This window comes from Radiomyces spectabilis (assembly GCF_025331425.1).
Source record: "Radiomyces spectabilis strain NRRL 2753 chromosome Unknown BYT42scaffold_3, whole genome shotgun sequence".
Taxonomy (NCBI): domain Eukaryota; kingdom Fungi; phylum Mucoromycota; class Mucoromycetes; order Mucorales; family Radiomycetaceae; genus Radiomyces; species Radiomyces spectabilis.
The window spans coordinates 1,644,315-1,669,907 of record NW_026251928.1 but is presented as its reverse complement, the minus strand read 5'-3'; the positions used below and the strand labels follow the sequence as shown (position 1 = coordinate 1,669,907).

The 25,593-nt window shown below is 44.4% G+C and overlaps 10 protein-coding genes across 10 annotated transcripts; 5 read left to right on the top strand and 5 right to left on the bottom strand.

The window, feature by feature from the left end:
• Nucleotides 1-474: 474 nt before the first annotated feature.
• BYT42DRAFT_611597 (beta-lactamase-like protein) lies at nt 475-2,508 on the top strand (the record flags this gene model as incomplete). The annotated part of the gene is made up of 7 exons (XM_051571528.1): nt 475-580; nt 651-876; nt 954-994; nt 1,074-1,198; nt 1,280-1,408; nt 1,485-1,739; nt 1,819-2,508. 7 exons carry the CDS (start codon nt 475-477, stop codon nt 2,506-2,508), a joined length of 1,572 nt encoding a protein of 523 aa, XP_051426375.1.
• A 150-nt stretch (nt 2,509-2,658) lies between these two features.
• On the top strand, nt 2,659-3,177 carry BYT42DRAFT_611596 (uncharacterized protein; the record flags this gene model as incomplete). Its single annotated transcript, XM_051571527.1, has 2 exons — nt 2,659-3,020; nt 3,087-3,177. 2 exons carry the CDS (start codon nt 2,659-2,661, stop codon nt 3,175-3,177), a joined length of 453 nt encoding a protein of 150 aa, XP_051426374.1.
• Nucleotides 3,178-3,389: 212 nt separating this feature from the next.
• BYT42DRAFT_492124 (autophagy-related protein 17) lies at nt 3,390-5,315 on the top strand (the record flags this gene model as incomplete). Its single annotated transcript, XM_051564124.1, has 10 exons — nt 3,390-3,497; nt 3,627-3,869; nt 3,942-4,159; nt 4,262-4,308; nt 4,379-4,452; nt 4,597-4,662; nt 4,720-4,787; nt 4,849-4,973; nt 5,044-5,120; nt 5,190-5,315. 10 exons carry the CDS (start codon nt 3,390-3,392, stop codon nt 5,313-5,315), a joined length of 1,152 nt encoding a protein of 383 aa, XP_051426373.1.
• A 560-nt stretch (nt 5,316-5,875) lies between these two features.
• On the bottom strand, nt 5,876-7,839 carry BYT42DRAFT_611594 (ATP-NAD kinase-like domain-containing protein; the record flags this gene model as incomplete). The annotated part of the gene is made up of 7 exons (XM_051571526.1): nt 5,876-6,052; nt 6,120-6,543; nt 6,624-6,741; nt 6,804-7,064; nt 7,130-7,258; nt 7,328-7,594; nt 7,656-7,839. The coding sequence occupies 7 exons, from the start codon at nt 7,837-7,839 to the stop codon at nt 5,876-5,878; spliced, it is 1,560 nt and encodes a 519-aa protein (XP_051426372.1).
• A 56-nt stretch (nt 7,840-7,895) lies between these two features.
• BYT42DRAFT_631595 (Snf7-domain-containing protein) lies at nt 7,896-9,248 on the bottom strand (the record flags this gene model as incomplete). The annotated part of the gene is made up of 4 exons (XM_051572455.1): nt 7,896-8,539; nt 8,605-8,719; nt 8,838-9,015; nt 9,083-9,248. 4 exons carry the CDS (start codon nt 9,246-9,248, stop codon nt 8,285-8,287), a joined length of 714 nt encoding a protein of 237 aa, XP_051426371.1. The 3' UTR covers nt 7,896-8,284.
• A 2,129-nt stretch (nt 9,249-11,377) lies between these two features.
• On the top strand, nt 11,378-11,899 carry BYT42DRAFT_611592 (uncharacterized protein; the record flags this gene model as incomplete). Its single annotated transcript, XM_051571525.1, has 2 exons — nt 11,378-11,570; nt 11,637-11,899. The coding sequence occupies 2 exons, from the start codon at nt 11,378-11,380 to the stop codon at nt 11,897-11,899; spliced, it is 456 nt and encodes a 151-aa protein (XP_051426370.1).
• Nucleotides 11,900-12,356: 457 nt separating this feature from the next.
• BYT42DRAFT_560511 (uncharacterized protein) lies at nt 12,357-13,597 on the top strand. The gene is made up of 4 exons (XM_051567240.1): nt 12,357-12,601; nt 12,674-12,774; nt 12,847-12,940; nt 12,995-13,597. The coding sequence occupies exons 1-4, from the start codon at nt 12,413-12,415 to the stop codon at nt 13,526-13,528; spliced, it is 918 nt and encodes a 305-aa protein (XP_051426369.1). The 5' UTR covers nt 12,357-12,412; the 3' UTR covers nt 13,529-13,597.
• On the bottom strand, nt 13,598-14,479 carry BYT42DRAFT_560509 (uncharacterized protein). The gene is made up of 3 exons (XM_051567239.1): nt 14,381-14,479; nt 14,259-14,315; nt 13,598-14,203 (listed from the first exon to the last, which is right to left on the bottom strand). Exons 1-3 carry the CDS (start codon nt 14,434-14,436, stop codon nt 13,978-13,980), a joined length of 339 nt encoding a protein of 112 aa, XP_051426368.1. The 5' UTR covers nt 14,437-14,479; the 3' UTR covers nt 13,598-13,977.
• A 7-nt stretch (nt 14,480-14,486) lies between these two features.
• BYT42DRAFT_560507 (uncharacterized protein) lies at nt 14,487-16,922 on the bottom strand. Its single transcript, XM_051567238.1, has 6 exons — nt 16,341-16,922; nt 16,125-16,289; nt 15,520-16,065; nt 15,007-15,446; nt 14,835-14,946; nt 14,487-14,766 (listed from the first exon to the last, which is right to left on the bottom strand). Exons 1-6 carry the CDS (start codon nt 16,789-16,791, stop codon nt 14,624-14,626), a joined length of 1,857 nt encoding a protein of 618 aa, XP_051426367.1. The 5' UTR covers nt 16,792-16,922; the 3' UTR covers nt 14,487-14,623.
• Nucleotides 16,923-17,416: 494 nt separating this feature from the next.
• BYT42DRAFT_491442 (uncharacterized protein) lies at nt 17,417-24,468 on the bottom strand (the record flags this gene model as incomplete). The annotated part of the gene is made up of 4 exons (XM_051564079.1): nt 17,417-21,192; nt 21,268-21,616; nt 21,677-24,075; nt 24,231-24,468. The coding sequence occupies 4 exons, from the start codon at nt 24,466-24,468 to the stop codon at nt 17,417-17,419; spliced, it is 6,762 nt and encodes a 2,253-aa protein (XP_051426366.1).
• Nucleotides 24,469-25,593: the final 1,125 nt, after the last annotated feature.

The following is a 25,593-nucleotide window of genomic DNA, read 5'->3' as shown; positions in this document are numbered from 1 at the left end:
AACGGATCATTCAACATGCAGGTACAGTTGCAACTGCACTCTAACAGAATAGTAAGCAGCAAAAAAAAAGAGAAAAGCAAACTTAGCTCAACCTACTATATCCGCTCAACATGTAATTTGTCTTGCAAGCAAATACCGTGCTGTAACCTCGGATACGCTTTAGAAACATGTTTCTGCAGTGAATATGATACATGGCACTGAAGATTAAGCGAAATGTAGAATATACTAATCAATTGATAATATTTGGATGAGAGGGAAAACTCGTCATATTAAATCTGTCACGAAATCCGTTTCGTTGCATAACAGATGTGTGGACAGTTTCCACCGAAAAAGATGGAAAGCGGAAAATTGAGCGGCGCTAGAATTATGACGCGCAAAAAACCCTTTTTGCTTCCCATTTCCAGTCACTTTGTTCAACCCGATCAGGCGTGTTTTCTGTTGCCTAGCAAAAGTTCTGCTTTCAGGAACTCGGCAATGAGTACTTTTGACGGTCAGATAAGAGAATATCCCTGTATTAGCATTGACCGGTTTACGCGCCGTAATGGAATCAAGTACTATTTCCTTAGTCATGTTCACTCAGGTACACCTACATTGCTTTGCCCTCACTTGTATATAGCGTGCATTCTGACAGTCTTTTGCGATCAAAAAAGATCACACGCAAGGATTAGAGCAGTCTTCAATTCTCGAGAATATTTACTGTTCGGAAATAACTGCCACTTTACTGCCACGTATTCGACGACGCAACAAGCAATATGGTCATCTCGAGGGACGACTTGTTCCCATTCCGATCGCCCAGGAGACCATTATCGACACGACCGATTATGGCAAAATCACCGTCACCTTATTGCCCGCTAACCACTGTCCCGGGGCTGTTCTGTAAGTGATAACGGTTTTGACTGAAACCAACAAGTTTTTCTTGTCAAGAAAAAAAATCTCACTAAAATGACGAACAGAATACTTATTGAAGGTTGCAATGGCACAGTTTTGTACACCGGTAAACATATTGTTTCGACTGATTGTTTTTGTCAAATAGAAGAGTAGTTGTATTGAACCTTGATTGAACATTTCTATAGGCGATATGCGGGCCGAGAAAGATTTTGTAGACGAGTCACTGCAGCTACTTGGAGATAAGATCATTGACCATGTCTACATGGATACGTCCTGTTGCAACGACAAATTTCGTCATTTTCCGACAAAGGTATAAAGTGCATAATTTTTTTCCTTGTTCTTATCCGGGTGTGTAACCATGGATTGGACGCGCCAATGATTTGGATGATAGGACGCATCGGTGCAGTTACTCCTTCAAACCATCAAGCAATACCACTGCACATTTCACATTTATCTTGATTGCTGGACATTCGGATATGAAGAAATATGGTTTGCCATTGCTCAGGTGTTCAATACAAAAGTAAGCATAGTCTTCTTACAATGGTAGTCACTGGGAAGGTCATGATATTTACGTTTTTTTCGTTTCTGGAAAATAGATCCACGTCAGTCGGCAATTTTACGATATGTACTGCAGAGCTGACAGTACCTTTGACCGGATCTTAACGACCGATCCGCAGACTCGCTTCCATTCTTGCAACTGGGCATCCACTTGTTCCATGCACAGTGCGAAGACTCTAGCGATTCATCCTGTACCGTTGTCATGCGATTATACCATCGATATGAGTACCCCGGAGGCACCCTCGCTCTTGGCGTCCAAATTGTATGACCCATCAACCATAGCCCATCGCCTGGTAAGCAAATTCATGCCTGCGTACCATTACATGTTTGTCTAACAAGTCGGCAAAAAAAAAAATAAAATAAAAAAAATAGGCGTTGCCGTTCTCAACGCATTCCTCCATGAGCGAAATTGCAGGATTTATTCGATTTATCCGTCCCAGACGATTTACAGCTACAGTTGCTCACGGAAAATGGACAACCGTGGCTGAAATGAAAGCGTTGCTGCGAGCGGAAGGTTGCTTTAATGATGGAACAAGCTCGTTGTCTTCATTAGACGATGTTTTCTTTGACCACCGGCAGGATACCACCACCGTATTTTCCATATCGGATTCGGACAGTGATGAGCCCAGATCGCCGCAGCAATGGACAGAAAGCGACCCTGATGTGGTGGTGTCCGATGCCACCGGATCTCAAATGTCAATCCAGCATGACAGCAGCCTACCCAGTACGTTGTCATGGCACGATAACGAAGACGATCCGCAGATCCTCTCCTCGAAACGGTCGGCGCAAAAACAGGATATAATATCTTTGACGGATTTCATGAACAGACTCCACAACGAGACAGCACTGGCAGATGATGAAATGGACGATTTGTTTGAAAGTGATGCCAGTGACGATGAGCTGCAAGCATGTAGTATGTTACCTTGTGCACCATCATCCTACACCTTGGTGGGTGATTCACAGGACATTTGCATGGTGACCGAGGAGCCGCATGCGATGCAACAAAGCGATTTGTTGTCAAAGGGCCATACTATCGATGATGCCATCTGCCTCGACGAGTGAGTCACGTAACCTACCGGAATATCCTGAAGGGTTTGCTCGATTTTTCGTCCGATGCCATGGGTTCATGATGGCGCACAAAAAGGGATTTTGGGCACTGGACCCCCATGTGAAATTATCCTCTCTGCTTTGATTCAACAAACGTAGCCAGCAATGCTTCGATTGATTCTACTTTTCACAGTCTTTTGCCTGTGGTGGGTTCCCGGATATGGACAACTTCGCAAGCATCATCAACAGATCCAGCCGCCGTTGGAAGAAGTCGACGTGATTCGGGCCATGCAGGGAAAGCCAAACGAGGCTCATCGATCCCAAGAGGCGAGCACAAATATGCCCGAAGCGACGTATGCAAGCTCGCCTGCTTCCACTTGTGGCGAAGCTTCTTTATCTTGCGTTGTTTTTGATCCAAAGCATTCTCGTATACCAATCCGATGCGGTGTCATTCGAAAAGCGCCCGTATGTGAACGACAAGACGACCAAGGAAAACGCCATTGTGATGTGTTTTGTGACGCGGACGGGTAAGTGCGTGTGTTACAGTGGAACAGGCAGCCGATATTGATAATGAGCTCCTGTATGTTTGTTAGAGGAGCACGGGTTTGTGAATTTGCATTTCCGAAATGCTGTGCGGTTGGAAAGAATGGCTGTCGAACCTCCAAACCTCGTGAAAGTATCTAGAATTTGTCGTGTGACGTTGGATCCATAAAAAACGACTTGCATTTTCTTTTTTGTGCTTCGACTCGATATCTTTTTTTTTATACTTGCTTTCTTTTGCCATGGAACAAGAGCTTATTGAGTTGCTTCTTGTTGCGAAAAAGGCGTTATCTACGGGACAGTCTATCTGCGCACAGGCGAATACTCTATGTCAGGCATCGGAACGCCATGTTGAGATGATTGAAAAGACATGGCCCAAAATCCTCTTTGTGAATAATCATATCATTATACAACTGAGCTCATTAGAACGCATTCGCGAGTATCTTTCACTGAAAACAGAAGAAGTACAAGCATGCATAAAGGTACATTTTCCAAACCTTTGGGGACGACCGTGTAGGTGGCTATTGTTTTTGATGTCGGCTTCTGACGGGGTGGGTTTCACTTTATGCACACCGAATAAAAAAATCGTATAGGACCGTGAAGCTACTTTGGCGACGGTCTCCATGGAATTAGAACGGATATTTGATATGCTTCGTAACTCAAAGATCGATGAGGCTATCTTGCGAGTAAACGAAGAAAGGGAAAGAAAAAGTCAAACCATGACCGATACAAACGTCGCCAGAGGGGATAAACCAGTAACCTTGTTTCATTACATTGACGATCAAGCTGTGCTTGAATTACAGCGGCAAGCCGACGACGAAATCGGAGAAGTAGAGGTATGGTACTTTGCAAAGAAAAAGAAAGAAAAAAGGGTGTGATCCATGTCTGAGGCTTTTTGAAATTATCAGAGTTTATGTGCATCGTTGGTTTCAATTACCAAGGCATTATCCAACACCATTGCCGAGTTGGCGGCCTTGCAAGAATCATCTCTTTCCATTTCTCTGGAAGAATCCGTATCGGATTTTGCAAACGAAAAGCTACAAATTCAGGAAACAGAGATCACCAAAATGGCAGATATCCTGACCAGTCTGACAAATCATTATGATCAACTCGGCGAGGCCACGAGGTATGTTTACACATCATATGCGCGCGGAAATGCAACATCTTACTTATCGATTTATCGATGGCGGTAAATACTTGATTGATTACCATTGGTCTTTTCTCTTAGGTTATGTCAGTCAGATCCGGAAGCCTGCCATCAATTGGATATCACCGGTACACACATATATACGCAACAAAAGATTTAACATCAGTGTGACGATGCCTTATGTGGTATATTTTATAGTTTTACGGGATGATCACGACCATATACCCGACATTCTCGATGATTTGCACGAATCCATGGAAATCGTCGATTCCGTGAGGTAGTTCAAGGATGGATTGGGAAACCTACTACGGATAAAGAAGAAAGAGTTAATTGTTTGTCACGATAGCGAAGAGATTCGCGTGCGGATGCAACTGTACTCGACCATTCAGGATGAGCTCATCAAAGTTTTGGATCAGCTGGAACAGTTCGGGTCAGCTGGTGGCCAAGCTGATATGATTTGCGAGCGAATGATGACAGCAGAGGTAATTGGACACTTTTTTGATGGGCGTGTTGTATACTCCAGTAAACACTGCTAGTAGGCCGATATGAAAGAACGCGATTACAATCTCGAGAATTACTTCAAACAGTTGTCCTCACTAGCAGAGTGGTAATGAAATCTATGCCTTGTTATCGACCAACCCATGTCTGACCGATCAATACGACGATAGGTATCGCTTATATGCGGCCTCGTATGGTCACTTGATCCTCGAGATTGAACGGCGACGCAAAGTCTCTGAAAAACAAGAGAAAATGCGCAGGGAAATTCTAAAGCTCTTTGAAGACACCTATGAAGGTCGACCTATTAAGGACAGAAACTCATGAGATCATGGATCTTAATCCATTTTTCCTTTCTTTATCTTTAGATGAATTGCAAGAGCGCCACCGATGGTTTCGTGAACATGGAGAATATTTGCCACAGGATCTATGTCCTTTTATTTACGTATGTTCGTCAAATAATTACTCGTGTGTTTTGTGTAGGCAAAACTGACAGAAGAATTTTCTTTTCTAGGATCCTCCTTCCAACTTTACTATAGCCATAGAACAAGAAGCAGGCCAGCTACCCAGACTATCGCAAGCAACAGTAGACAAGGTACGTGTCGAGAAACTGTCATATCATGGGCTACATCAGTGGTGACCCTCATAATTTACTTAGATCACCGCTGAGATGCAACGAAATGATATGTGAACACGTTATTTTTTATGCTGGCAAGTTGACGCATCTTCCCAAATCTGCGTTGCCTCTCATCCTATCCCGCCTTGTCCTATCGAGTGACGCTCCAAATACTTTTTAAGTTAGAAAAAAGAGAAAATTGTCAATCTATGAAAACAATATTAGAAAGCATTATCAGAGCATAGATCGATCGACATGTTTGGTCTCCTATGTCCGACAAAATCACATAAAAGAATTGGCAGGCAGGAGTTGACATCCTGAAAACAAGTTTGATTAATATACAGTACTGGAACGATTTGGTCCAATGCCATTGTCATGTAGGAATAGAGATATTTACTGGTCACATTGATGAATAAACGTCGCCCCATATTAGACCAAAAAAAAAACAAAAAAAAAAAAAAGATGGCAGAAAAATGCTCATGTCATGCGAAAGAATGATGATAATAAATTGAGGACCCACCCCCGGCCCTTTTGTTTGTATCGTATATTCTGCCATGTATCTCGAAGCACGATGCTTACGATGGTTATATATTGGAATTTTTGAATGTAGGATACAAACTTAATACGCAGCCTAATCTGGAATGAACTTGGACCTGGAAAGGTTGGTTAGGCGCATTTTCACCATCTATCACCGTGTATGCCTTTTTCCCTGCTGGAGCCTTTGGAGTGAATCGGAATGCCTTGACTTTATAATATTCCACCTGAACAGTGGGACGTAGAATTAGTAACTTGGTCGTCTGCTGTCACTATAACTCCGTTTAGGCTTACCAGCGGAGAATCAATATGCTGGCCGTGTTCGATTTTCTTAAAGATCTCCATTTGCTTTGCAATCGAGGGATGACCTCGCACAAACAAAGCGTCAATCAGACCGTCATTGGGAAGTGCGCATGGATGGGTCAACATATCTCTCGCCACACTGGGCACTTTGCTCGTTAAAAAGAAAACGAGATCGTCATTGATCACGGTCCAGTCTTCCGGAACCGGTTCCGAGAGAGGCGGAATAGTGTCGACTACCGGTCCATCGAGCTCATTCAGCGGGGGGCGGACGGGATGGACCAAAGCGTCTCTGTATTTACTCTTGATTCTTTCCTTGTTGGACTCCTCGATTTGAAGAGCAACTTCCACAGGATAGCTTTGACGTGCAAAGATCTGCTGCATCAACCCAATAATGTTTCGTGTATCACCCATCCAGCTACATGCATACAAAACTGTCACTCCAGCTGTCTCAGGGCTTGACGAAAAATTGAAATGAAAAGGAGATTGCGAACTCACCGTAGATGTTCCGTGGCTAAATCTGCGTAAGCGGTGATACCGTGGTTCTGAGATAAAAATGAAAAGTAACGATGGTCGGCATATGTTACGGAGCATAAATCCAGGGCCAGATTTTGTCCTAAAAATCCCGAAAAATTCAGTACAAAGAAAATGTCCACGTCTATCATTCCTCTAGTGTACCTTTAATGACTTGTAATGCCGAATAGACGGGATCGTATCCGCGCACATAGTCGAGAAGACAAATGCTAAGTGAATTGCTGGTTCCTCCCGGGATAAGTCCCAGCGGTACGTTCTTGATGGCTTGTCTCGCATCCGGTCGTTGAAGAAAACCATTGATCACCTCATGAATGATCCCATCGCCACTAACCGTGACAATTGCATCATAGCGATTAATATCAAGGTCTTTTGCAATTTGAAGAGCATGTCCTTGATGTTCGGTATCTGAAAAGCAAAGAGGTCATTCACTGCTCACAGCTCCTTTTTTTTTCGTTGCTACGGTGACCTACACTGGATATCCATTTCACAGTTGGCTGCCTCAAACACCGGTTTTACGCCAAATTCAAATATATCCTTTGCTTTTCCCTGACCTCCTGCCGGATTAACAATAACCTTTAGGCGCTTTTCCGGCTTCATGTCTACCATCATACAAAAACAGGTCAGTAAGTTTGGAGGATTTTTCTTTTCATCCGAATAGTAGATTTTACCTTTATATACATCGTGCATCAAGTCCTTGCAAAATTGCTTTGCTTCCTCTTCGTTGTTGTCGCTGAGAGAATACATAAATTTGTACAGTTCCAGCAGCGAGTCTTCCTTGTCGTGTTGCATGGGTATCAAGGCGTGAATCTCCACCATCTTTAATCTTTCATTGTAGCAAACACGTAATATATTCGTATTCTGAATAGGTAACAGTAACGGGTCGGCCCTTTTGGGAGGCGGTAAGGGTATACAAAAGCATGTGTACGAAGGTTTGCCTAACATTTCCTGTTGGCGCTCCGCTGGTTCCCGTCGATCAACTGGTGTGCCAATACGTACCTCTTTTAGCGGCATTAAAATCGCCTTCGATGCGGAGTCCATCGCCATCGTAGGTCAATTCCACGGGATGGTGAACTTTGGTCAATTGCAACTTTCGAATCATGGAGAGGAAACCGTGTGTCGATGTATCGGACGTGGATCCGAGGTTGGAAACTCCGAACACCACATGCAGCTGGGCAGGCATGAGGAAGCAGTCACTTACGCTTGTCTTCAAAAACGGATTTGCCAAGCAGCCGCCAAGACGACGCATGAAATCATTGATAAGTACCGCTATCTGTGCGGTATGATCCAATTCCTCACCCACATTTTCTTTGCTAAATACCTAGGAAATACGGGAAATCCAGGTTCAAGCCGAGAATGCAAGCACACTAGGGAAGCAAGTAGCACAGGGTGGGCAATTTCCCAAGTCATAACATTTATGAAACGATTTCCATGGTAAAAGGCAATCCTCGACTCTATGCGATTACAGTCAACCAACCTAAAATTGCTGTCATTTGTATAGCCCACTCGAATGATGATTATGAAAAAAATGAGATGAATGGGGAATTGTATTTATTTTCTCCCCTGCACATCCAGAAAAAAAAGTGAGAGAGAAAAAGATAAAAAAATATAACTATAGGGCATACGTTTTACATGGCCATACTGGCTTGCAGAGCTTTGAGTTCGGCTTCCTCGTCGTCTTCGGTAACGGTTGTTTTGCGACCTAGGATAGATGAACCGTAAGATGGGGAATGAAAAAAAAAATCTCTAGGTTTGGAGTTTCTCGTCTTACCAGGTTCATGCGACGGTACGTTGGGTGTGTATACTGAGGGTGCGGGTGTCTCCAACATCTTTGCATCCAATTCCTCCTGCTCCAACTCTTCAAGTTCATTAAGAAGATCGTCCTAAACATCGAGAACAAAATATCGTCAGTTGATGCCGATCGATCATGCGGATAACGAAACGCTACCTCATCTAACTCTTCGCCCATGCCAATAGGCCGAGAAATAGCCTCTGAAATCTCGTTCGCAACGTCCATCTGGTCTCGGATATCGTCCATGGTTGCATCCACCTTATTAATATCCCTAAAAGAGCGCAAAAGAAAAGAAAGCTTTTTTTCAGTATAACTCGCCCTCAACCATGGTTTTTGGGATTTCTCATGCCACGGTCAATGATTGACAAAAACCAAAAAGTAATACTTACATGGATCCATGAATGTTCTTCATTGCTTCGGCACCAGCACGCATGGCTCCCATTGTTTCTAAGTTGACATTGGCATTCTCTATTGCCATCATTTGGGTTTCGATCGTCATTCGAGCTCCGTTAATCTTTTCGATATTCACTTCAATTGCCTTCTTTCGTTTTAATGCCATCAGTGCCACTGGAATTTGTAAAGAGTAGGTGAGTAAACCATACGGGGCAATACATAACAAGTCCGTTGTACTTACCTCGACGGTTCTTTGTTGCGTTTGTTTTTGCGATCTTTAACTCGTTCTCGGCTTTGGCTTCCATGAAAGTCTGCCGTTTTTCCAACATATCGAGCGTTTCTCGTAATTTGTAAATTGCATCTTTGGCTGACGTTTTTGACTTGGCTTTGCCAAAAAATAAATTCATGGTCGAAATGGGGGAGAAGGAAACCAAAAAAAAAAAAAAAGAAGAGCAACCGGAAGCGGAAGGCAAAGGAACAAAGTTGCTTTGGGTCAGAAACGGGGTCGAAGAAAGATTTCCTTGTATTACGTCATGAGACCGACCACACAAAGAAAGAAAAAAGTTTGTTCTGTTTTAGGAAAACTGGTCGGATGCTGAACATGATACTTTTTTAGGAAAGCCAGGCGCAAGCTTAGGAATTTTTTTTGATCTATAGAAATCGCAAAGCTCATTTGATAACAAAACTCAAATAGCCAGAAATCCTGTCTACTTGTGAAAAAAAGCTACTTAATCAAAATTCATGCAACGGGAGCCGAGGATCAGAAGGGAGCAGCAAGCAGTAAAAAAAAAAAAGCGTTAATGGCAAGCGTGAAACAAGGAGACAGAATCAGACAGTGGTCCTTCCTTTTTAATTAAAAGGTCAATTTGAATTCCCTCACCAAATAGCGCAACGTCCTCTGTCCTTGATATCCCATCAATGATAAAAGAGGAACTAGGCATGTAATTATGAATTAGCCCTAGTAACTTGTCCAGAAGGCAATTTGGAGGAATGTCTTGCTTTGTTCTCAAAGAATTTCCTACGAAATAACCTAATGTTGAATTTTTTCCAAACCGGTTAGTGCTGTCAAATTAATGACTTTTTTTTCAGTTATCATATGGTGTTACTTCAAATAGCCTTGCCATTAGTAAAACTTTTGAACAGCTTTCTTTCATCAGTTATCAACCTCAGATGAGCGAGTGGAACACATGTTATAATGGTACCAAAAACAATGCCGAAATAAAAAAAAATTGGAATCTAAGCTGTATTCCACTCATTTGACTATGATACTGCTTTACGCCGATTGACTACATCCATACAATAATTTTCAACATTAAGTCAACGACCTTCTCCATCGATATTCCTTCAACGAAAGTGAACACGAAGACGAGCCACGTTTGGCAGCGTATATGCAGATCGGGCCATTGGTTGACGTAGAAACCATATCATACCACACCGTCTCGTGCTAAACATTGAATCTGAGAAGAAAACACGTCATATCAACACGCAATCCACTGTCATCAGGTAAAGTGCTGTACTGAATGCCACATGGAAGAATTCATTCATGCCAACGGTTCTCACAAGCTTGATCAGATGTGTTGCATAAATGTTATCTCGCTGATCATGCCTCATTTCACGAAGACTATGCCGCGTCGATGAGCCGATTAGAAAATGTTTTTAAAGAAGTCCTTTTAGGACCAACGATAACTTCCCAACTTCAACATGAAATTCCTTATACTGGTAACCTTTGTATCGTTTGCTGCCTCTACTGTCATGGGTGTATCTATTGCCAAAGCAATTAACACCGAAGTATCCAACAATGCCGAATGCAGCATCAATAACTTGTTGAATTGCAAGACCACCGCTGAACTTGCCAAATAGCAAAAGGACATGACACTGAATATCAAGCTGCCGATTTACATACTTTAGCTACTGCTATGCGTATCCCAGAAGCCACAGTCCTTAAATTGGATCTATGTGATTCTGATTTATTATGTATACCGTTGCTTTGTGACGAATGTGATTAATGAATGCAACGAACTGTCGTGAGACTCTTGGACGGTTTTTTTTTCCAAACGTCTACGTTAGAGACATTTTTTGATCCACTTCTCTCTCCACTTTGCAATAAAGGATTATTGGTGACTTACGCAAGAGCACCTCACGTTGTTCAAATAAGAGATCAATCATCGCAAAAAGGGCATCTTTGACAGAATTCACCGCTTACAAAAGTATTTACAAGTACATTTATTCGCAAAGAATAATCCATAAGACGGAGCGGCCGAATGCCCACTTGTTAGTAACCTATTTTGTACCCAGCTTTTTTGTGAAGACAATCCGGCAACAAAATGTCGACACCGGGACGATGGATGATCTTGTGCGGATAGTTCGCAAATGGTGTCGAGCTAGTTGACCATCATTGAATTTACAATGGGCCGAGTGTGCAAGTAGCAGAGAGCCTCGTGGTCGGTCTAGAGGGTGAAGCGGCTGCCGCAAAAGATACTTGCTGGCAAGATCTTGGTGCTACCATTTATCGCATTATAGAAAGACATGGAATGAGATGGAGCTTTGCTCTAGTGTCGTGGATCCGTTTCTGACAGGACTTTTCGATGACCCTGATAATGGTGTCTATCTGCGATGGATTGACGAGACCACCTTGACGGCTAAAAAGGCCGATATTTCCTCGAGGCCCCGTCCCGATAGGTGCATCACCAAGTCCGGTGGTGTCAAATGGACCAGTAGCCTGGCTTATGGTGAGGCAAAGCCGACAATCCAAGGAGATAACAATTGACTCGTCTGCAAAGATCCAATAAAGGTAGCTACCTTTTGCAAAGAAGCACTTGATGAGCAACTTTTCAAAGGCATATTGGCGATCCAGGTCATTGGAAGAGCTGTGATGTTCTATGTACATGCTTTACCGGGTCAAAGCCTATATACTCTGATCTCTCTCGCGCGCGTCAGAATTCCGGACAGCCTCGAAACTCTGCCCAGTATGGTCACTGAGGTACCCGCTATCCTCAAGGTCTTGGACGTCTTTGACAGACTTTGTGTTCCTGCGAGTCAATCGGAGGTCATCGCTTGACGACGTGGAGTAACCCTCCGAAGGTGAAGATCCTGCAACCCTTCTCTGGTTCCAAGTACTGCAAACGTCAGTGCAACCTTCATCCTCAGCATAACTGATAAAGATGCACAATCCTTCCAGCCATCCCGTTAACTGCTGCTTATATCGGCCAACCTGCCATACTTTATCATTTCTCATCTTCCTTTTGTACTATTCCTCTGTCAATAAAAATTTTTGCCATCCAACACTATACACTTGGGCATTGCGAATAAGAGAATGTAGTTGCATTCTTGAAGTCCATCGATGAATGACAAAAACAAATGTGGTGATTCAGTCGAAGAACATCAAAAAGCAAATGAATATTTGGTAAATTTATGCAACTTTGGAAGATCTTCATTTGATGGCAGAAATTGCTGCAAGTCACAGACAGTTCGAATCGCGACGTGCACTGCTAATTCCGGTATTTCTTGAAAAATGCGTCGTTCCATCGCGCTGGATCTGATCTGTCAATAGGTCTTTCGAAATCGTTTCACCATGTCGCAAATCAACGAAAATATAGCAGAAACGCCCGTGAACAAATCGGCATCGTCAACCTACTTCATCATGACAGACGGTATCAACGACATCCCATGCCCTGAAACCTTGCTGCAGATTGCTGAAACCAATCAAGTGCAAACACCTTGGCAAGAACTGAAAGAAACATTAAAAGACACTATTTTAAAGGTAAAGCTGGCATAACTTTGGACAATTTGCATTTATCACGGAAACTTATCTTTGGATTTTGATTTACTGTAGCAATGCGCTGTGATCGAAGCCCAAGTCACCGATACCGAGATTATCAGCAGCATTGATACAGTCAAAACCAGTATCATTCACACCATTGATCATCATTCAGGGTAAAAAATAGCCTGATAACAATCGATTTAACCAATGACTTGATCATAACTAATATTTATACTGAAATACAGACCTCCTTTTACCATACAACGAGTGTGTGAACTGGTGACTCGACCTACACAGCATTATAAAGTTTTTCAAAAGTATCTTTATGCCATTGAAAAGGTATTACCTCACGAAACAGAGTCATTGCCTATATAACTGATCAAAGATTTTTAGGTGCTCCTTGTTCAATCAAACTGGGAACTATTTAGTGAGACAGACGAAGCACGTTTTGCACTCGACAACAGCGATAACTATGGTTTTGGTGATCAAAATTTTGCCGGCGGTCAAGATCTAGAGCCTATTCCATTCGAGAGTGACGATTCCGAGCCAAAGGATGATGAGGATGATGAAAACGAGAATATCAGTGATAAGGAGGATGAACATGATACGAAGGAAACGAGCCTGGAAGCGGAGCAGACTGAAGTGGATCAGGTTATGGACGATGGCGATGCAGAACAGAAATCACCCGAACAAACCTCCACTGATGATAACGAAGCGAAAGATGATACATCTGTGTCCAAAGACGAAGCGGGGAAGGATGATACGAAAACCAATACAGATGATGCAACGGAAAGTGCCGAAACACCAACAGACAAGGATGAACAAAAAGGCACAGAAGCAGCATCTTCAAATACACCGCATCATACTACAATAGAAGGAGAGCATAATATAGAACCATCAAACAAAATGGATGTAGATGAATCTTGATACATACACACATCGATTTGAATTGATCAGCTTAGTTAAAATAGGGCAATTATGCATAACCGCACGGGAGAAAAAAAAAGTTTTGTATTTATTTAAAAACGGTATTGGCATGTAATACGGGTAGTGTGCGTGATATTGGGATAAGGATTAAACCCATTTGCCGTGACAGAGTTGGTATTTCCCATGAATACATCAGCCTTTCTGTTTCCGGCAGAATCCGATCGAAAATACGACATGTACCTTCAAGACGTACCCATAAAAGCACAATAGTATTATTGAGGTAAAGTGCTGATGAAAAACTGAAATTCTTCAGCATGGAACGGTGGGTGTTGGTATAATGGCGGAACTCTGTTGTTGCTGGTTCGGTGATGTTCAAAGCGGCATGGCGGATATTGGGACGACTTCAGTTCGCAGGAGAAATCCTTAAAACTGATTTAAAGTGTTTACGATTAATCGACGCCTTTTCTTTTCGTCCGTGAGCTGTCAAACGTATTCATTGCCCCCAGGCTTGCAGTGAAAGGAGTCAGCGACGTTCCAATCAAAGTTTCCTTAAGCTTGCCCAGGTACCGCACCATGTCCTGGTGGACGCGGTCTTCTGTGATATCTTCCGCTGTGACCGAATAACCACACGTTGGACAACGATCTTCCGTCTGGAGTTTTTCCTCTAAACAATCACTAGGGAGAATGGTTACTCACTTGTATGGGTCAGCCATGGTTACTCTTTACGTACAGGCAGAAAAGATGTCCACAAGGATTTATCCGACGTGGAGCTTGCAATGGACTGTCGCTGATGAGGATTGTTAGTAAACCGCTTACTGAGCAGGTATATGCAAATGCAGCAATTGTAATTACCATATTGCACAAGTGAGCAATTTCTCAAGTCGTAAAACAGACAATGGGAACGACATGAAGGGGATTTTAGTGAATGTCGACCATTGGGAAGGGCTTTTGCCAATGTCGGTATCTTAAAACTTTTTTTATTTTTTTATTCCTCAAATCCTTGAGACCAATATGAGTTTATGCGCAAATGTGTGCTCGTGTTCATTATACTTAAAAAAAAAGTTCAGTGATAAAGGTTATATATCGATTGTATATTTACTGACTTCCACCAAAATAATTGCAAGGAGGGCGTAGCAATGCTGCAGAGCCAATTCCACCCATGGTCAATTCAGTAACAATAACGTCCATTTGGCGATACAGATGTTCCAAAGAGGACGTTGCACGCTTGTGTTGCCATTCTAATCATAGAAACGCGGGATGAATCATTTTCCTAGATATAATATCATAATGCTCTGGAGCCTCTTACCGTGTATCGCTGAATTCAGCTCGTCTGCCAGTTTTTCTACGTGAATCGGATCCAGCAATCCAGCCACATCCTGGTGCGATGTATCCGCATAAGCCAGAATGGAAAATGTCGCCTATATACTCTTTCTATCAGGACCAGTTTGCTGTCGACACCCTTACAATAACGTCCTTACCGTCAGACCGTCTCTGAATTCAGGGTAGAATTTGGCTAGATGGAAATAACTGGAATGTAATTTTTGACCATAGCTCATGGCGTCTCGCAGGTACGAATTGTTATCCGGATCATCGGTATCCATATCGTCCGATGTCGCTGCACCCCGTATATCAATCTCCATACCAAGACTTAATGATCGTCTCCGTTTTTTTGCACCGGTATCATCGTGGGCATCTATTGATTTGCGTTTGTCTCCCACCGCCAAATCAGAGTATTGATTTTCTAGTTCCGTGACAGTATGGGCCAATTTCTGATGTGCTTTTTGCACCAACCGAATAAAGTGTCGACATTTCAGCCGAAATAGTAAACGAGTGTGGCGGTTGAAAACTTCGGGATAGTGCTCTTTACTGAGGCTGATCGCACGTTCGATATCACCATGTAGAACTTCGCGCATGATTTCTAATAGTTGCCCAGTAAGAAATCAAATCGTACCACCTGTTATATACAAACGCATATTTTCCTGATTGCGTACCTATTCGTAGATCCATCTCATTTGCGTTGATGTCAATGGTATCTTGGTGATCATGGTCGGCGGATGAGGTAATGGACGTTTTTAAAGCTTCGAAACTCTTTCGATAACCATGATGGGCGAGGTATTCGAGGACAAGGTTCTGCATCAGCGTATTATGCCTTCGTGTTTTCGCCACTTTCGGCTCTTTGGATGTGGAGGGAGAGGGAAAATCGACATTGGAAATCGTTTGGAGCACCGCCGCTTCACTGGCTTTCATATAGGACGCAATGTCAAATTTGAAGGGCTTCTGCCCAAAGTTGGTATAAACTTTCTCGCCCGGCGTCTTGAAACCAATAAAAGGATAATATGAATGTTGCATCAAGTTGCTGAAAGCGTGACCCAGATGAACACCGTTTTTCGTATAGAATGCCGTCATGTTGCGATAATCGATGCCGCAGCCGATTATGTCGCCCGTGCCGAATCGCGGTCCATAAGGCTTACTGGTTCCAGGGCCGGAAAACAGATGCCCGTCATCACCATGATAACCCCAAGAAAAATCTTCCCAACCTAAATTGCGACAATGAGCATCGCTACCCTATGTGTATTAGTGTAGAGAGACGTCTTACCTGGTAATCGGTCAAGACTGCTCGAGGCTAAGCAAAAACCAATGCCAATGTGACCGTCGGTCCCTTTTGACACCACTTCCACCTCGTAGTAGTAGACTCCACATTGAGCTCGCATGGGAAAGTTGGCTCGGACAGCTGAAATATCCAAATCCTCTTCCAGAATACCTACCAAAACAATTCAGCTGGCAGTCCTATGCTTGTATGCAATATAATGACCTTTGTACGCAAGCAGTAAACCTTCTTCACTGATGTCCACCAAGCTTCCTTTATCATTAGTACTCCAGGCTGTCGGTAAACGCAGATCTTGCATGATAAGATTCATGGCGGTAATGTCGGTCATGGCCTTGGATCGGTTGAGCAGAGAAATCCGTTGACTATCTTTAGTTCCTGCCAATGGCGCAAGATTCACACGCGGCAGAATCTTGCGGTAACTCGCGTATTGTTCCTGTACAAGTAAGGCATACATTGACCCTTCCAAATATGAAGGATACGTAGGCATGCCGTGTTTGTAGCGATCACAGAAAGCATCGATGTCTTCTGCTGCTGTGCGTGGTTTATCAAAGCGAGCGAGCCGATGCCGTATCCCTGCAAGGCTAGGAGCGATTCTTGGTGTTGATGCTTCACTGGATCGTAAGTTGAGGTCAAAATGCGAAGAGGGAGTGGTCATGGAAAGGACAGTGACGAGTGGTGCTACGACAAAAGACGCATCGAAGTGGAGAACAAAAAGAATTCGAGTTGGCTCGCTGGCAATCCATCCCGCGATGAGCGGTGAATGAAATCACCGTGACCTGAACAGGCATGAATCATGAAGAATAGTAATATGGACAAATTCGACTCTTAATATCCCTGCCACCTTTTATTCCCTTATTATTGGAGTGAGAAAATATGTAAACAGATGTTATAAGATTGCGTGTCCTCTCTTCAGGATGATCATGAATCATGGATAACTTTTTTTATATCAAACCTACATCCTGAGGCGTGCCATTCTTGGCTGTAACATCCTGCCCACGTTTTGCAGTTGTCCATCATTTGACTGGATACAGCAATAGTCCAGTGATGGGACATCGACGATTTTTTGTTTCCTGTCCATGGCTTAAGCCTGAGCCTTCGTCAGCTGTTTCCTTTCATCGGCGACTTTCGATCGTTTACCATGTTCATATCTATTGCATCCATTACCAGAAAACTCATAAAAATGGGATGTTTCATTTTTCTATTGCAAAAGGTATTGATTTATTTATTCACATTCATTAAATTTCTAAAAGAAAAAATGACAGTTCTATATAAGAGATGGTTTAACCGCGCAGAGTTCCCATGACAAGAGCCAACAAAGCCATGCGGACATAGAGACCATAACGCATCTGTCGGAAGTAAGCAGCACGGTGATCAAAGTCAACTTCGGGTTCAATTTCACCAACACGAGGCAAGGGGTGCATGACGATCATGTGAGACTTGGCCTTGCTGAGCATATCGTTGTTGACAGTGATGAAGTTCTTGTAACGGTCGTATTCTTCAGTAGAGGCAAATGCTTCCTTCTGGACGGTAGCCACGTAGAGGACATCCGACACACCGATCACTTCGTCAATAGAGGAGTACATCGTTTGCTTGACACCAGCACGTTCAACTTCTTCAATAATGTCCTTGGGCATCTGGAGATCATCAGGAGCGACATAGTTGAGCTTCACTTGGTAGTAAGCGAGGATCTTCACCAAACTGTGGATGGTACGAGCGTTCTTGAGATCGCCGACCAACGTAATAGTAAGACCATTCACGGTACCAAATTCTTCACGGATAGTGAACACGTCCAAGAAGGCTTGAGTAGGATGTTCACCAATACCATCACCAGCGTTGATAATAGGCACCTTGGAGTACTTGGCGGCAATTTGAGCACTGCCAGGCTGAGGATGACGGAGAATGATAGCATCGGCGTAGCAACCCAAAGTGCGGACAGTGTCGGCAAGAGATTCACCCTTTTGCACGGAAGAAGAGCTGGCACTCACAGAGACAACCTTACCACCCAAACGGCACATGGCAGCTTCGAACGAGCACGAAGTACGGGTCGAGGGTTCAAAGAACATGCTGCTCATCACACGGCCTTGCATCAAGTTGATCGTACCGTACAATTCCACGAGGTTGCGCATTTCCTGGGCAACGCTGAACAACAGATGAAGATCGTCACGGTCAAACTGCTTGGAGCTCAAAATGTGCTTGCGGTAGAAAGGCGAATGGCTGACAACACGAGCGAGCGAGGAAGAGATCTCATACTCGGGAGTACGGTAAGTCATCAATTGTTGATCTTGAGCACCAACCAACTTCACGGAATCAGCGGCGGTCAAACGAGGCGATTGGGCTTCAGTGGCACGTTCGGGAACGTTCAAAGCGGCTTGATCGGCCTTCTTGGCTTGTTCCTTGACGATGGCCTGGACACCCTGGGCTTGGATGGACACATCGCGTCCCATGTTACCATCCACCATGCTGGTACCATCCATGAACACGGTCTTCTCGTTCATCACCACACGGTGAACGGCACCACACACCTTGCGGCCAGCCAAAGGAGACCAGTTGGCAGCATCCTCGGGCCAGACATGCTGACGATCAATTTCAACTTCGATGTAGGTATCGGCCTGAGGAGCCAAACCAAAGATGCGACGAGGGTTCTCGTAGAAACGGTCCGAGATGTCCTTGAGCTGGAGACGACCTTGAGCGACAGCGTCCAACAACAAAGTCAAAGCTTCAGCAATACCGGAAGTAGCAGTAGCGGGCTTGCCAAGTTCAGCGGCCAATTGACGAGGAACAGAGCCTGTAGCGAAACAGTCAATGACATCCAAGTTCTTCCAGAGAGCTTCTTGTTCGCGCTGGGTGGGCAAAAGCTTGGTGTTGTTGAACTGTTCCGAGGTGAAGAAGAGCGAGTACACGGAGACATCGCAAGTAACCTTCAAGCCCTTGGCCTTGCTCATTTCGATCAAAGCCAAATCGTCAAGACCGATCACATTGGTAACGTGGATGATACGGTTGTGGAGCGAAGCCAACAACAAGATGGAGGCAAGATCGGTACCCTTGGCATCGGTCACGACCAACTGGTCACTGGGCCACGACGAGAAGACCTTGTCATAAACGGAAAGTTTGCCGCTACCGATTTCGTCGGTGCTCACATAAGCAGCAGCCGCATCAGGTGCCACAGCATCAAGAGACGAGGCATTGTCGGCCGTAGCAATGACGTTCAACAAGTAATCGGTATGGGCAGCCTTGCGAGCTTCAGTACCGCCGTTCTTCAACGAAGTAGCACTCTTGATATCGTGAGCAATGGCAGAGATGGTGGTGAAACCGGCATTCAAAGAAGCCTTGGAAACAGAGGTGAACTCGGCCGAGTTGACCATGTGGGTGTTGACATTGATCAAACCACGGAAAGTAGCAATGGTGTTGCTGGTCTTGTAATCGACGCTGAGAATATCATCATCCTTCATACGAGCAAGAGCTTCGACGAACAACTTGGCGCACTTGACGTTGGTCAGCAAGGGGATGGAGTAATCAATGGCCATACGACGCGAACGGTAACCCTTGGACATGTAAGAGGCGGGACGACGGAAACGGTTACGCGAGGGCAAGTTAATGTACATGTCAATCAGGTTGTTCGACAAGTGCTGTTGCAACGAGTATTCCGCCTTCATCTTGTCATCAACGTCACCATCCAAGGTTTCCAAATGCTTGACGGGGATGTTGTGTTCCTGGATGAAATCGGCAGTACCGGTGGTGGCAAAGATGTTGTAACCCAATTCGTGCAATTTCTGGACGGAAGGAAGCATTTCTTGCTTCTCCTTGTAAGAACCAATGGACAACAAGATGTTCTTCTTGGGCAACTGGAAACCGGTGGCCAACAAAGCCTTGAGGTAAGCAGAATACTTGTCCTTGCCGAAACAGGCAACTTCACCAGTGGAAGCCATCTCGACGCCCAAAATAGGATCAGCACCGGACAAACGGCTGAAAGAGAACTGAGGCACCTTCACACCGACGTAATCCTTGGGGATCTCGATCTTGGGGTAGGGCTTCACAGGAAGACCCAACATGGCGTGAGTAGCCATCTCGATCAAATCGACACCCATCACCTTGGAAACGAAGGGGAACGAACGAGCAGCACGGACATTGCACTCAATGACCTTAATTTCGTTGTTCTTGGCAATGAACTGGATGTTGTAGGGACCAGTAATGTTGAGAGCGCGACCGATCTTGGCAGTAGCTTCCTCGATCTTCTTGACAGTTTCGGGATCAAGGTCCTGAGGAGGCAACACGAGGGTAGCATCACCAGAGTGGACACCGGCATTTTCAACGTGCTCAGAGACAACGTGCATGATCATCTTGCCGTCCAAAGCCACAGCATCCATTTCGATTTCCTTGGCCTCTTCAATATACTTGGAGATAACGACGGGGTAGTCGCGCGAGACAGCCGCAGCTTCGCGGAGGTAAGAAGCAAGATCGTCCTTGGAAGACACAACGTTCATAGCAGCACCGGAAAGAACGTACGAAGGACGGACCAACACAGGGTAGCCAACCTTGTCACAGAAGATTTCGGCTTCCTCGTAGCTGGTAAGTTCCTTCCATTGAGGCTGGTCGACACCGAGCTGATCACACATGCGCGAGAACTTGTAACGGTTTTCAGCGTTATCAATCATCTCGGGAGAAGTACCGAGCACCTTGACGTTTTGACGGTAAAGGGGAAGAGCAATGTTGTTGGGAGTCTGACCACCCATGGACATCATGACACCAGAGGAGTGTTCAATCTCGTAGATATCGAGCACACGTTCCAAGTTGATGTTTTCAAAGTAGAGACGATCGGCTTCATCGTAATCGGTGGAAACAGTTTCGGGATTGTAGTTGACCATGACAGTCTTGATACCCCTTTCACGCAAAGTGCGGATGGCACGAACAGCACACCAATCGAACTCGACCGAAGAACCGATACGGTACACACCTGAACCCAAAACCATGATACCCTTATCCTCAAAGCTGATGTCATGCTCGACGGCATTGTAGGTCATGTACAAGTAGTTGGTAAAAGCAGGGAACTCGGCAGCAACTATGCGATGGAAACAATTAAGAGTTTAGAGAAATGACTTTTTTTTTGTCACTGAAGACGAAAAAGATACTTTACCTGTATCAATCTGCTTGACATAGGGAGTGACACCGTATTCCTGACGGAGACGGCGCACAGCCAATTCGTTGCTGTTGATTTGAGTGGCGATCTGACGATCGGAGAAACCGAGCTGCTTGGCAGAGCGGATCAAGTTGCCGGGAATGCTAGCCTTGGTGAAACCAGAAAGACGCTTTTCCAAGTTCACAATACGTTGCAACTTGTTCAAGAACCACTTGTCAATCTTGGTCATTTCCCAGATACGGTCAACAGTGTAGCCCTTGTGCATGGCATTGGCAATAGCGAACAAACGTTGGTCCGAGGGCACGGTAAGTTCGTGGTCAATGTTGGCCTCATCGACAATATCAGTCTACAAAATGTGTTGATCAGTTGCTGCAAGCTTCAAAATATATCAAAGATCCAAAATTACCTCACTGAAACCAGGGAAGTGATAATCGATGGCACGAATAGCCTTTTGAATAGTTTCTTCAAAGGTGCGACCAATGGCCATGACTTCACCGACGGACTTCATGGAAGAGCTGAGGGTGGTGCTAACGCGGTTGAACTTCTTAAGATCCCAACGAGGAATCTTGACAACGACGTAATCGAGCGAGGGTTCGAAACAGGCGCAAGTGAGCTTGGTGACACTGTTCTTGATCTCATTCAATGGAATACCCAAACCAAGTTTGGCAGCGACAAAGGCAAGGGGATAACCGGTGGCTTTGGAAGCCAAAGCGGACGAACGAGAAAGACGAGCGTTGACTTCAATAATGCAGTATTCCTTGGAGAAGGGGTTCAAAGCGTACTGAATGTTACATTCACCGACGACACCCAAGTGACGAATGACGTTCACAGCGGTGGTACGGAGCATGTTGTAGTCGTCATCGGACAAGGTCTGGGAAGGAGCGACGACAATGGAATCACCAGTATGGATACCCAAAGGATCAAAGTTTTCCATGTTACACACGGTGATACAGTTGTCTTGACAATCACGCACAACTTCGTACTCGATTTCCTTCCATCCCTTCATCGACTTTTCAATCAACACCTGAGGCGAGGTAGCAAAGGCCTTGTTACAAAGGGCAATGAGTTCCTGTTCGTTATCAGCAAAACCGGAACCAAGACCACCCAAAGCGTACGCAGCACGGCAAATAACGGGATAACCAATTTCCTTGGCAGCAGCCAAAGCTTCTTCGTGGGTAACAGCGGAGGCGGATTGAGCACACTTTTCGTTAATTTCGTACAAGGCTTGAGCAAAGAGGTCGCGATCTTCAGTGGTGATAACGGTATCGATAGGGGTACCCAACACCTTCACACCCAAAGATTCGAATTCATCCTTCAACTTGATACCAACGTTCAAAGCGGTTTGACCACCAAAAGTGACATAAATACCGTCGGGTTTCTCGAACTGGATGACCTTGCGAACGAAATCAGGAGTCACAGGCAAGAAATAGACCTTGTCAGCGAGACCCTTGGAAGTCTGAATGGTAGCAATATTGGGATTGATCAAAATGGTGTAAATGCCTTCTTCCTTCAAGGCCTTAATAGCCTGAGAACCAGAGTAATCGAATTCACCGGCCTGGCCAATGGACAAACCTCCGGAACCGAGGACCAACACTTTGTTCACATGGACTCTAGGGTTCTTTTTGATGTTTTCGGCCTTGATGCCACCGGGCATAACAATGGGAACCATCTTGTTCTGGTCAACGCATTCCTTGACAGTGTTGATGAAGACATCGAACAAAAATTCGGTATCACGAGGACCAGGGGTCGATTCAGGATGGAACTGGACAGAGAAAATGGGCAAGCTCTTGTGAATGATACCTTCGTTGGAACCATCGTTGGCGTTGACAAAGAGTTCCTGGAAATCCTCGGGAAGAGAAGTAGCATCAACAGCATAACCGTGGTTCTGCGAAGTGATGTAGCAGCGACCAGAGATCATGTTGGTACAAGGAATGTTCTGACCACGGTTACCATACTTCATCTTCATGGTCTTTGCACCAGCAGCAAGAGCCAACAACTGATGACCAAGACAGATACCGAAGATGGGCTTGTTAGCAGACTTGAGAACAGTGCGCAAGCGGTTGAAAGTGGTTTCGACCATGGTAGGGTCACCGGGACCGTTGGAAATGAAGAGACCATCGTAAGAATCGGCGGGCTCAGCAGCAAAGTCATAATCCCAAGGGACGACCTTGAGTTCAACGCCGCGGAAGACAAAGCAGCGGATTTGGTTATACTTCATACCGACATCGACGGCCATGATACGTAAAGTGCGGCCGGAAGCGGTCTTGACGGCTTTGCTGGGATCAGGATAGTAGACCTTGGGTTCCTTAGTAGAAACCTCAGCGACCAAATTGCGAGCATTAGGATCAACCCATTCAACATCCTGATAATCCTTCATCCAGCGTTCGGTAGCGTTGTCGCTGTCTTGGGGCTTGGAAGTCAATCCCAAAGCGGAAGCGGCAGCGTCAATAGCCGAGACCGTGACCTTGGGGAACAGAATCTTGGCTAACAGAACACCCTGTTCACGAATCTTCTTTGTCAAGGCACGGGTATCAATACCGTACAATGCAGGAACACCTTGTTCCTTTAACCAGTCAGAGAGCGAGGATTCGGCCAAGTAGTGGGAGAAATCATGAGCATAGTTGCCAACAATCAAACCGGCAACGTGGATTTGAGACGATTCAAAGTACTTGGGGATACCCTCCAAAAGGGCATCCATTTCGGTACGGGAAGGCACACCATAGTTACCAATCAGTGGGAAGGTCAAGACGAGGATCTGACCGCGGTAGGAAGGATCCGTCAGAGATTCGGGATAACCGACCATACCTAAAAAGGCAAGTAAGCATTAGTATCTATCTGGACACTTTTTTTTCTCTCCGCCTTGTACCACCACCCAAAAGCCACCAGATGGTGGATTTAGATGACACAGATCACAGACAGAAAAAAAAAATATTAAACCCGAATTTCACAAAATAATATACCTGTCTGGAAAACACATTCACCAGAGATACTCTTTGCTTCCGAACCAAAAGAAAATCCTTGGAAACTTGTGCCATCCTGTAAAACCAGGGTTCCTGTTGTGACATCGGTGACATCTGCGGAAGCAGTGACAGGGCGATGGGGAGCCGAAGGGGAACGGGGAGATGCGTTGAGCGGAGTGGCGCTTACAGCCGGGGCGGGGATAGGGTTAGCGTAGCCAGAACCAGATTGAGATGCCATTATTTTGTAAACTTGAGAGATCGATGAAATAGAAGATGTTTGGAATTGATATTATACAGATGTATGAAGAAATTTGCGTTGGATGACTGTTGTTTTAAACCAGTTATTAGCCTTATGAGACACGATAAATCATTTCACATCATCATTATCCTCATAATTCAAAGTATTTACTTTTTTTGTTCTGTAACGCACTACCGCAACAAGGTTTACACGTGTAGAGTATGGGTGCACAAAAATGAAAAAGAGAGAAGGGTTAATATAAAAAGGGCGGATTTATTGGGGAAGGATTATCTTTGGATCGTCAGCCGAAGAAGCTGAGAAGTTGCATGGATCTGAAAGTATTCTATTTAAATAGTTTTTTTCTCCAGGAAAAGTTTTTCTCGCTCCGGTTCAAAAAATAAAAAAAACATTTGCCCTGAACCCCATCATCGCACAGACAACCCAACGTTTTTTATGACACAAGGTAACCAATTTTTCCAGATCCTGTTACAAATCATCATATAAAATAATACTTCTTGCAATTGATGACGTGTATTGATATAATCAATGGATTGTTTTGGTTCAGTTCTTTGGCAAATTTTAAATGAATGGTGGGTTTTTTTTTTCGTGGTGAGTTGGTGTTACACAACTTAATCTTTCGAGTCATAGTTGATACCTCCATAAAATTCAATTCCCGCTAACAAATGAAATTCTTGCCTGTTTTTCATTTATCGTTATCTCTGTGGATACATGTTTGAATCACCGTTCATCTTTCAGCTTTTAGTTTATATTTGCCAAGCTCAGTAATGAAGATGAATGGTCAGCGTGGAGAACAACTGTTACTGCTTAGATTATTAATTTAGGTCCTGTTTTTATATGGTTTATTTCCAAGCTAAAAAGACGTTGGCAGGACCTAAAACTTTCGGTTGAACCTTATTTCGGCGACCCAAACGTCCATTGTGAGTCATCGCCCAAAATTTCAGGAAGGAAAAAAAACAGCTTCCACCCATTGTTGTCGCTTCTTTATCCGCAATCCATAAGAAAAAGAAACCTCCCCATTCTTATTTTTTTTTAATTTTTTACGGTTACCTCATACCACAAACAATCATGGATAACATTATCAAGTTTTTCCATTATCGATTCACA

What these genes read in the sequence shown, in the direction of transcription:
- BYT42DRAFT_560509 (XM_051567239.1), bottom strand. Translation starts at nt 14,436, where the DNA reads ATGTCGTTCCCATTGTCTGTTTTACGACTTGAGAAATTGCTCACTTGT. An exon ending in TTGCTCACTTGTGCAATATG is followed by an intron (nt 14,316 to 14,380) that starts GTAATTACAATT and finishes AATCCTCATCAG; the next exon opens with CGACAGTCCATTGCAAGCTC. An exon ending in TGTGGACATCTTTTCTGCCT is followed by an intron (nt 14,204 to 14,258) that starts GTACGTAAAGAG and finishes CATTCTCCCTAG; the next exon opens with TGATTGTTTAGAGGAAAAAC.
- BYT42DRAFT_560511 (XM_051567240.1), top strand. Translation starts at nt 12,413, where the DNA reads ATGTCGCAAATCAACGAAAATATAGCAGAAACGCCCGTGAACAAATCG. An exon ending in TAAAAGACACTATTTTAAAG is followed by an intron (nt 12,602 to 12,673) that starts GTAAAGCTGGCA and finishes GATTTACTGTAG; the next exon opens with CAATGCGCTGTGATCGAAGC. An exon ending in ACCATTGATCATCATTCAGG is followed by an intron (nt 12,775 to 12,846) that starts GTAAAAAATAGC and finishes ACTGAAATACAG; the next exon opens with ACCTCCTTTTACCATACAAC.
- BYT42DRAFT_560507 (XM_051567238.1), bottom strand. Translation starts at nt 16,791, where the DNA reads ATGACCACTCCCTCTTCGCATTTTGACCTCAACTTACGATCCAGTGAA. An exon ending in AATTCAGAGACGGTCTGACG is followed by an intron (nt 14,947 to 15,006) that starts GTAAGGACGTTA and finishes AAGAGTATATAG; the next exon opens with GCGACATTTTCCATTCTGGC. An exon ending in GCTGAATTCAGCGATACACG is followed by an intron (nt 14,767 to 14,834) that starts GTAAGAGGCTCC and finishes TTCTATGATTAG; the next exon opens with AATGGCAACACAAGCGTGCA.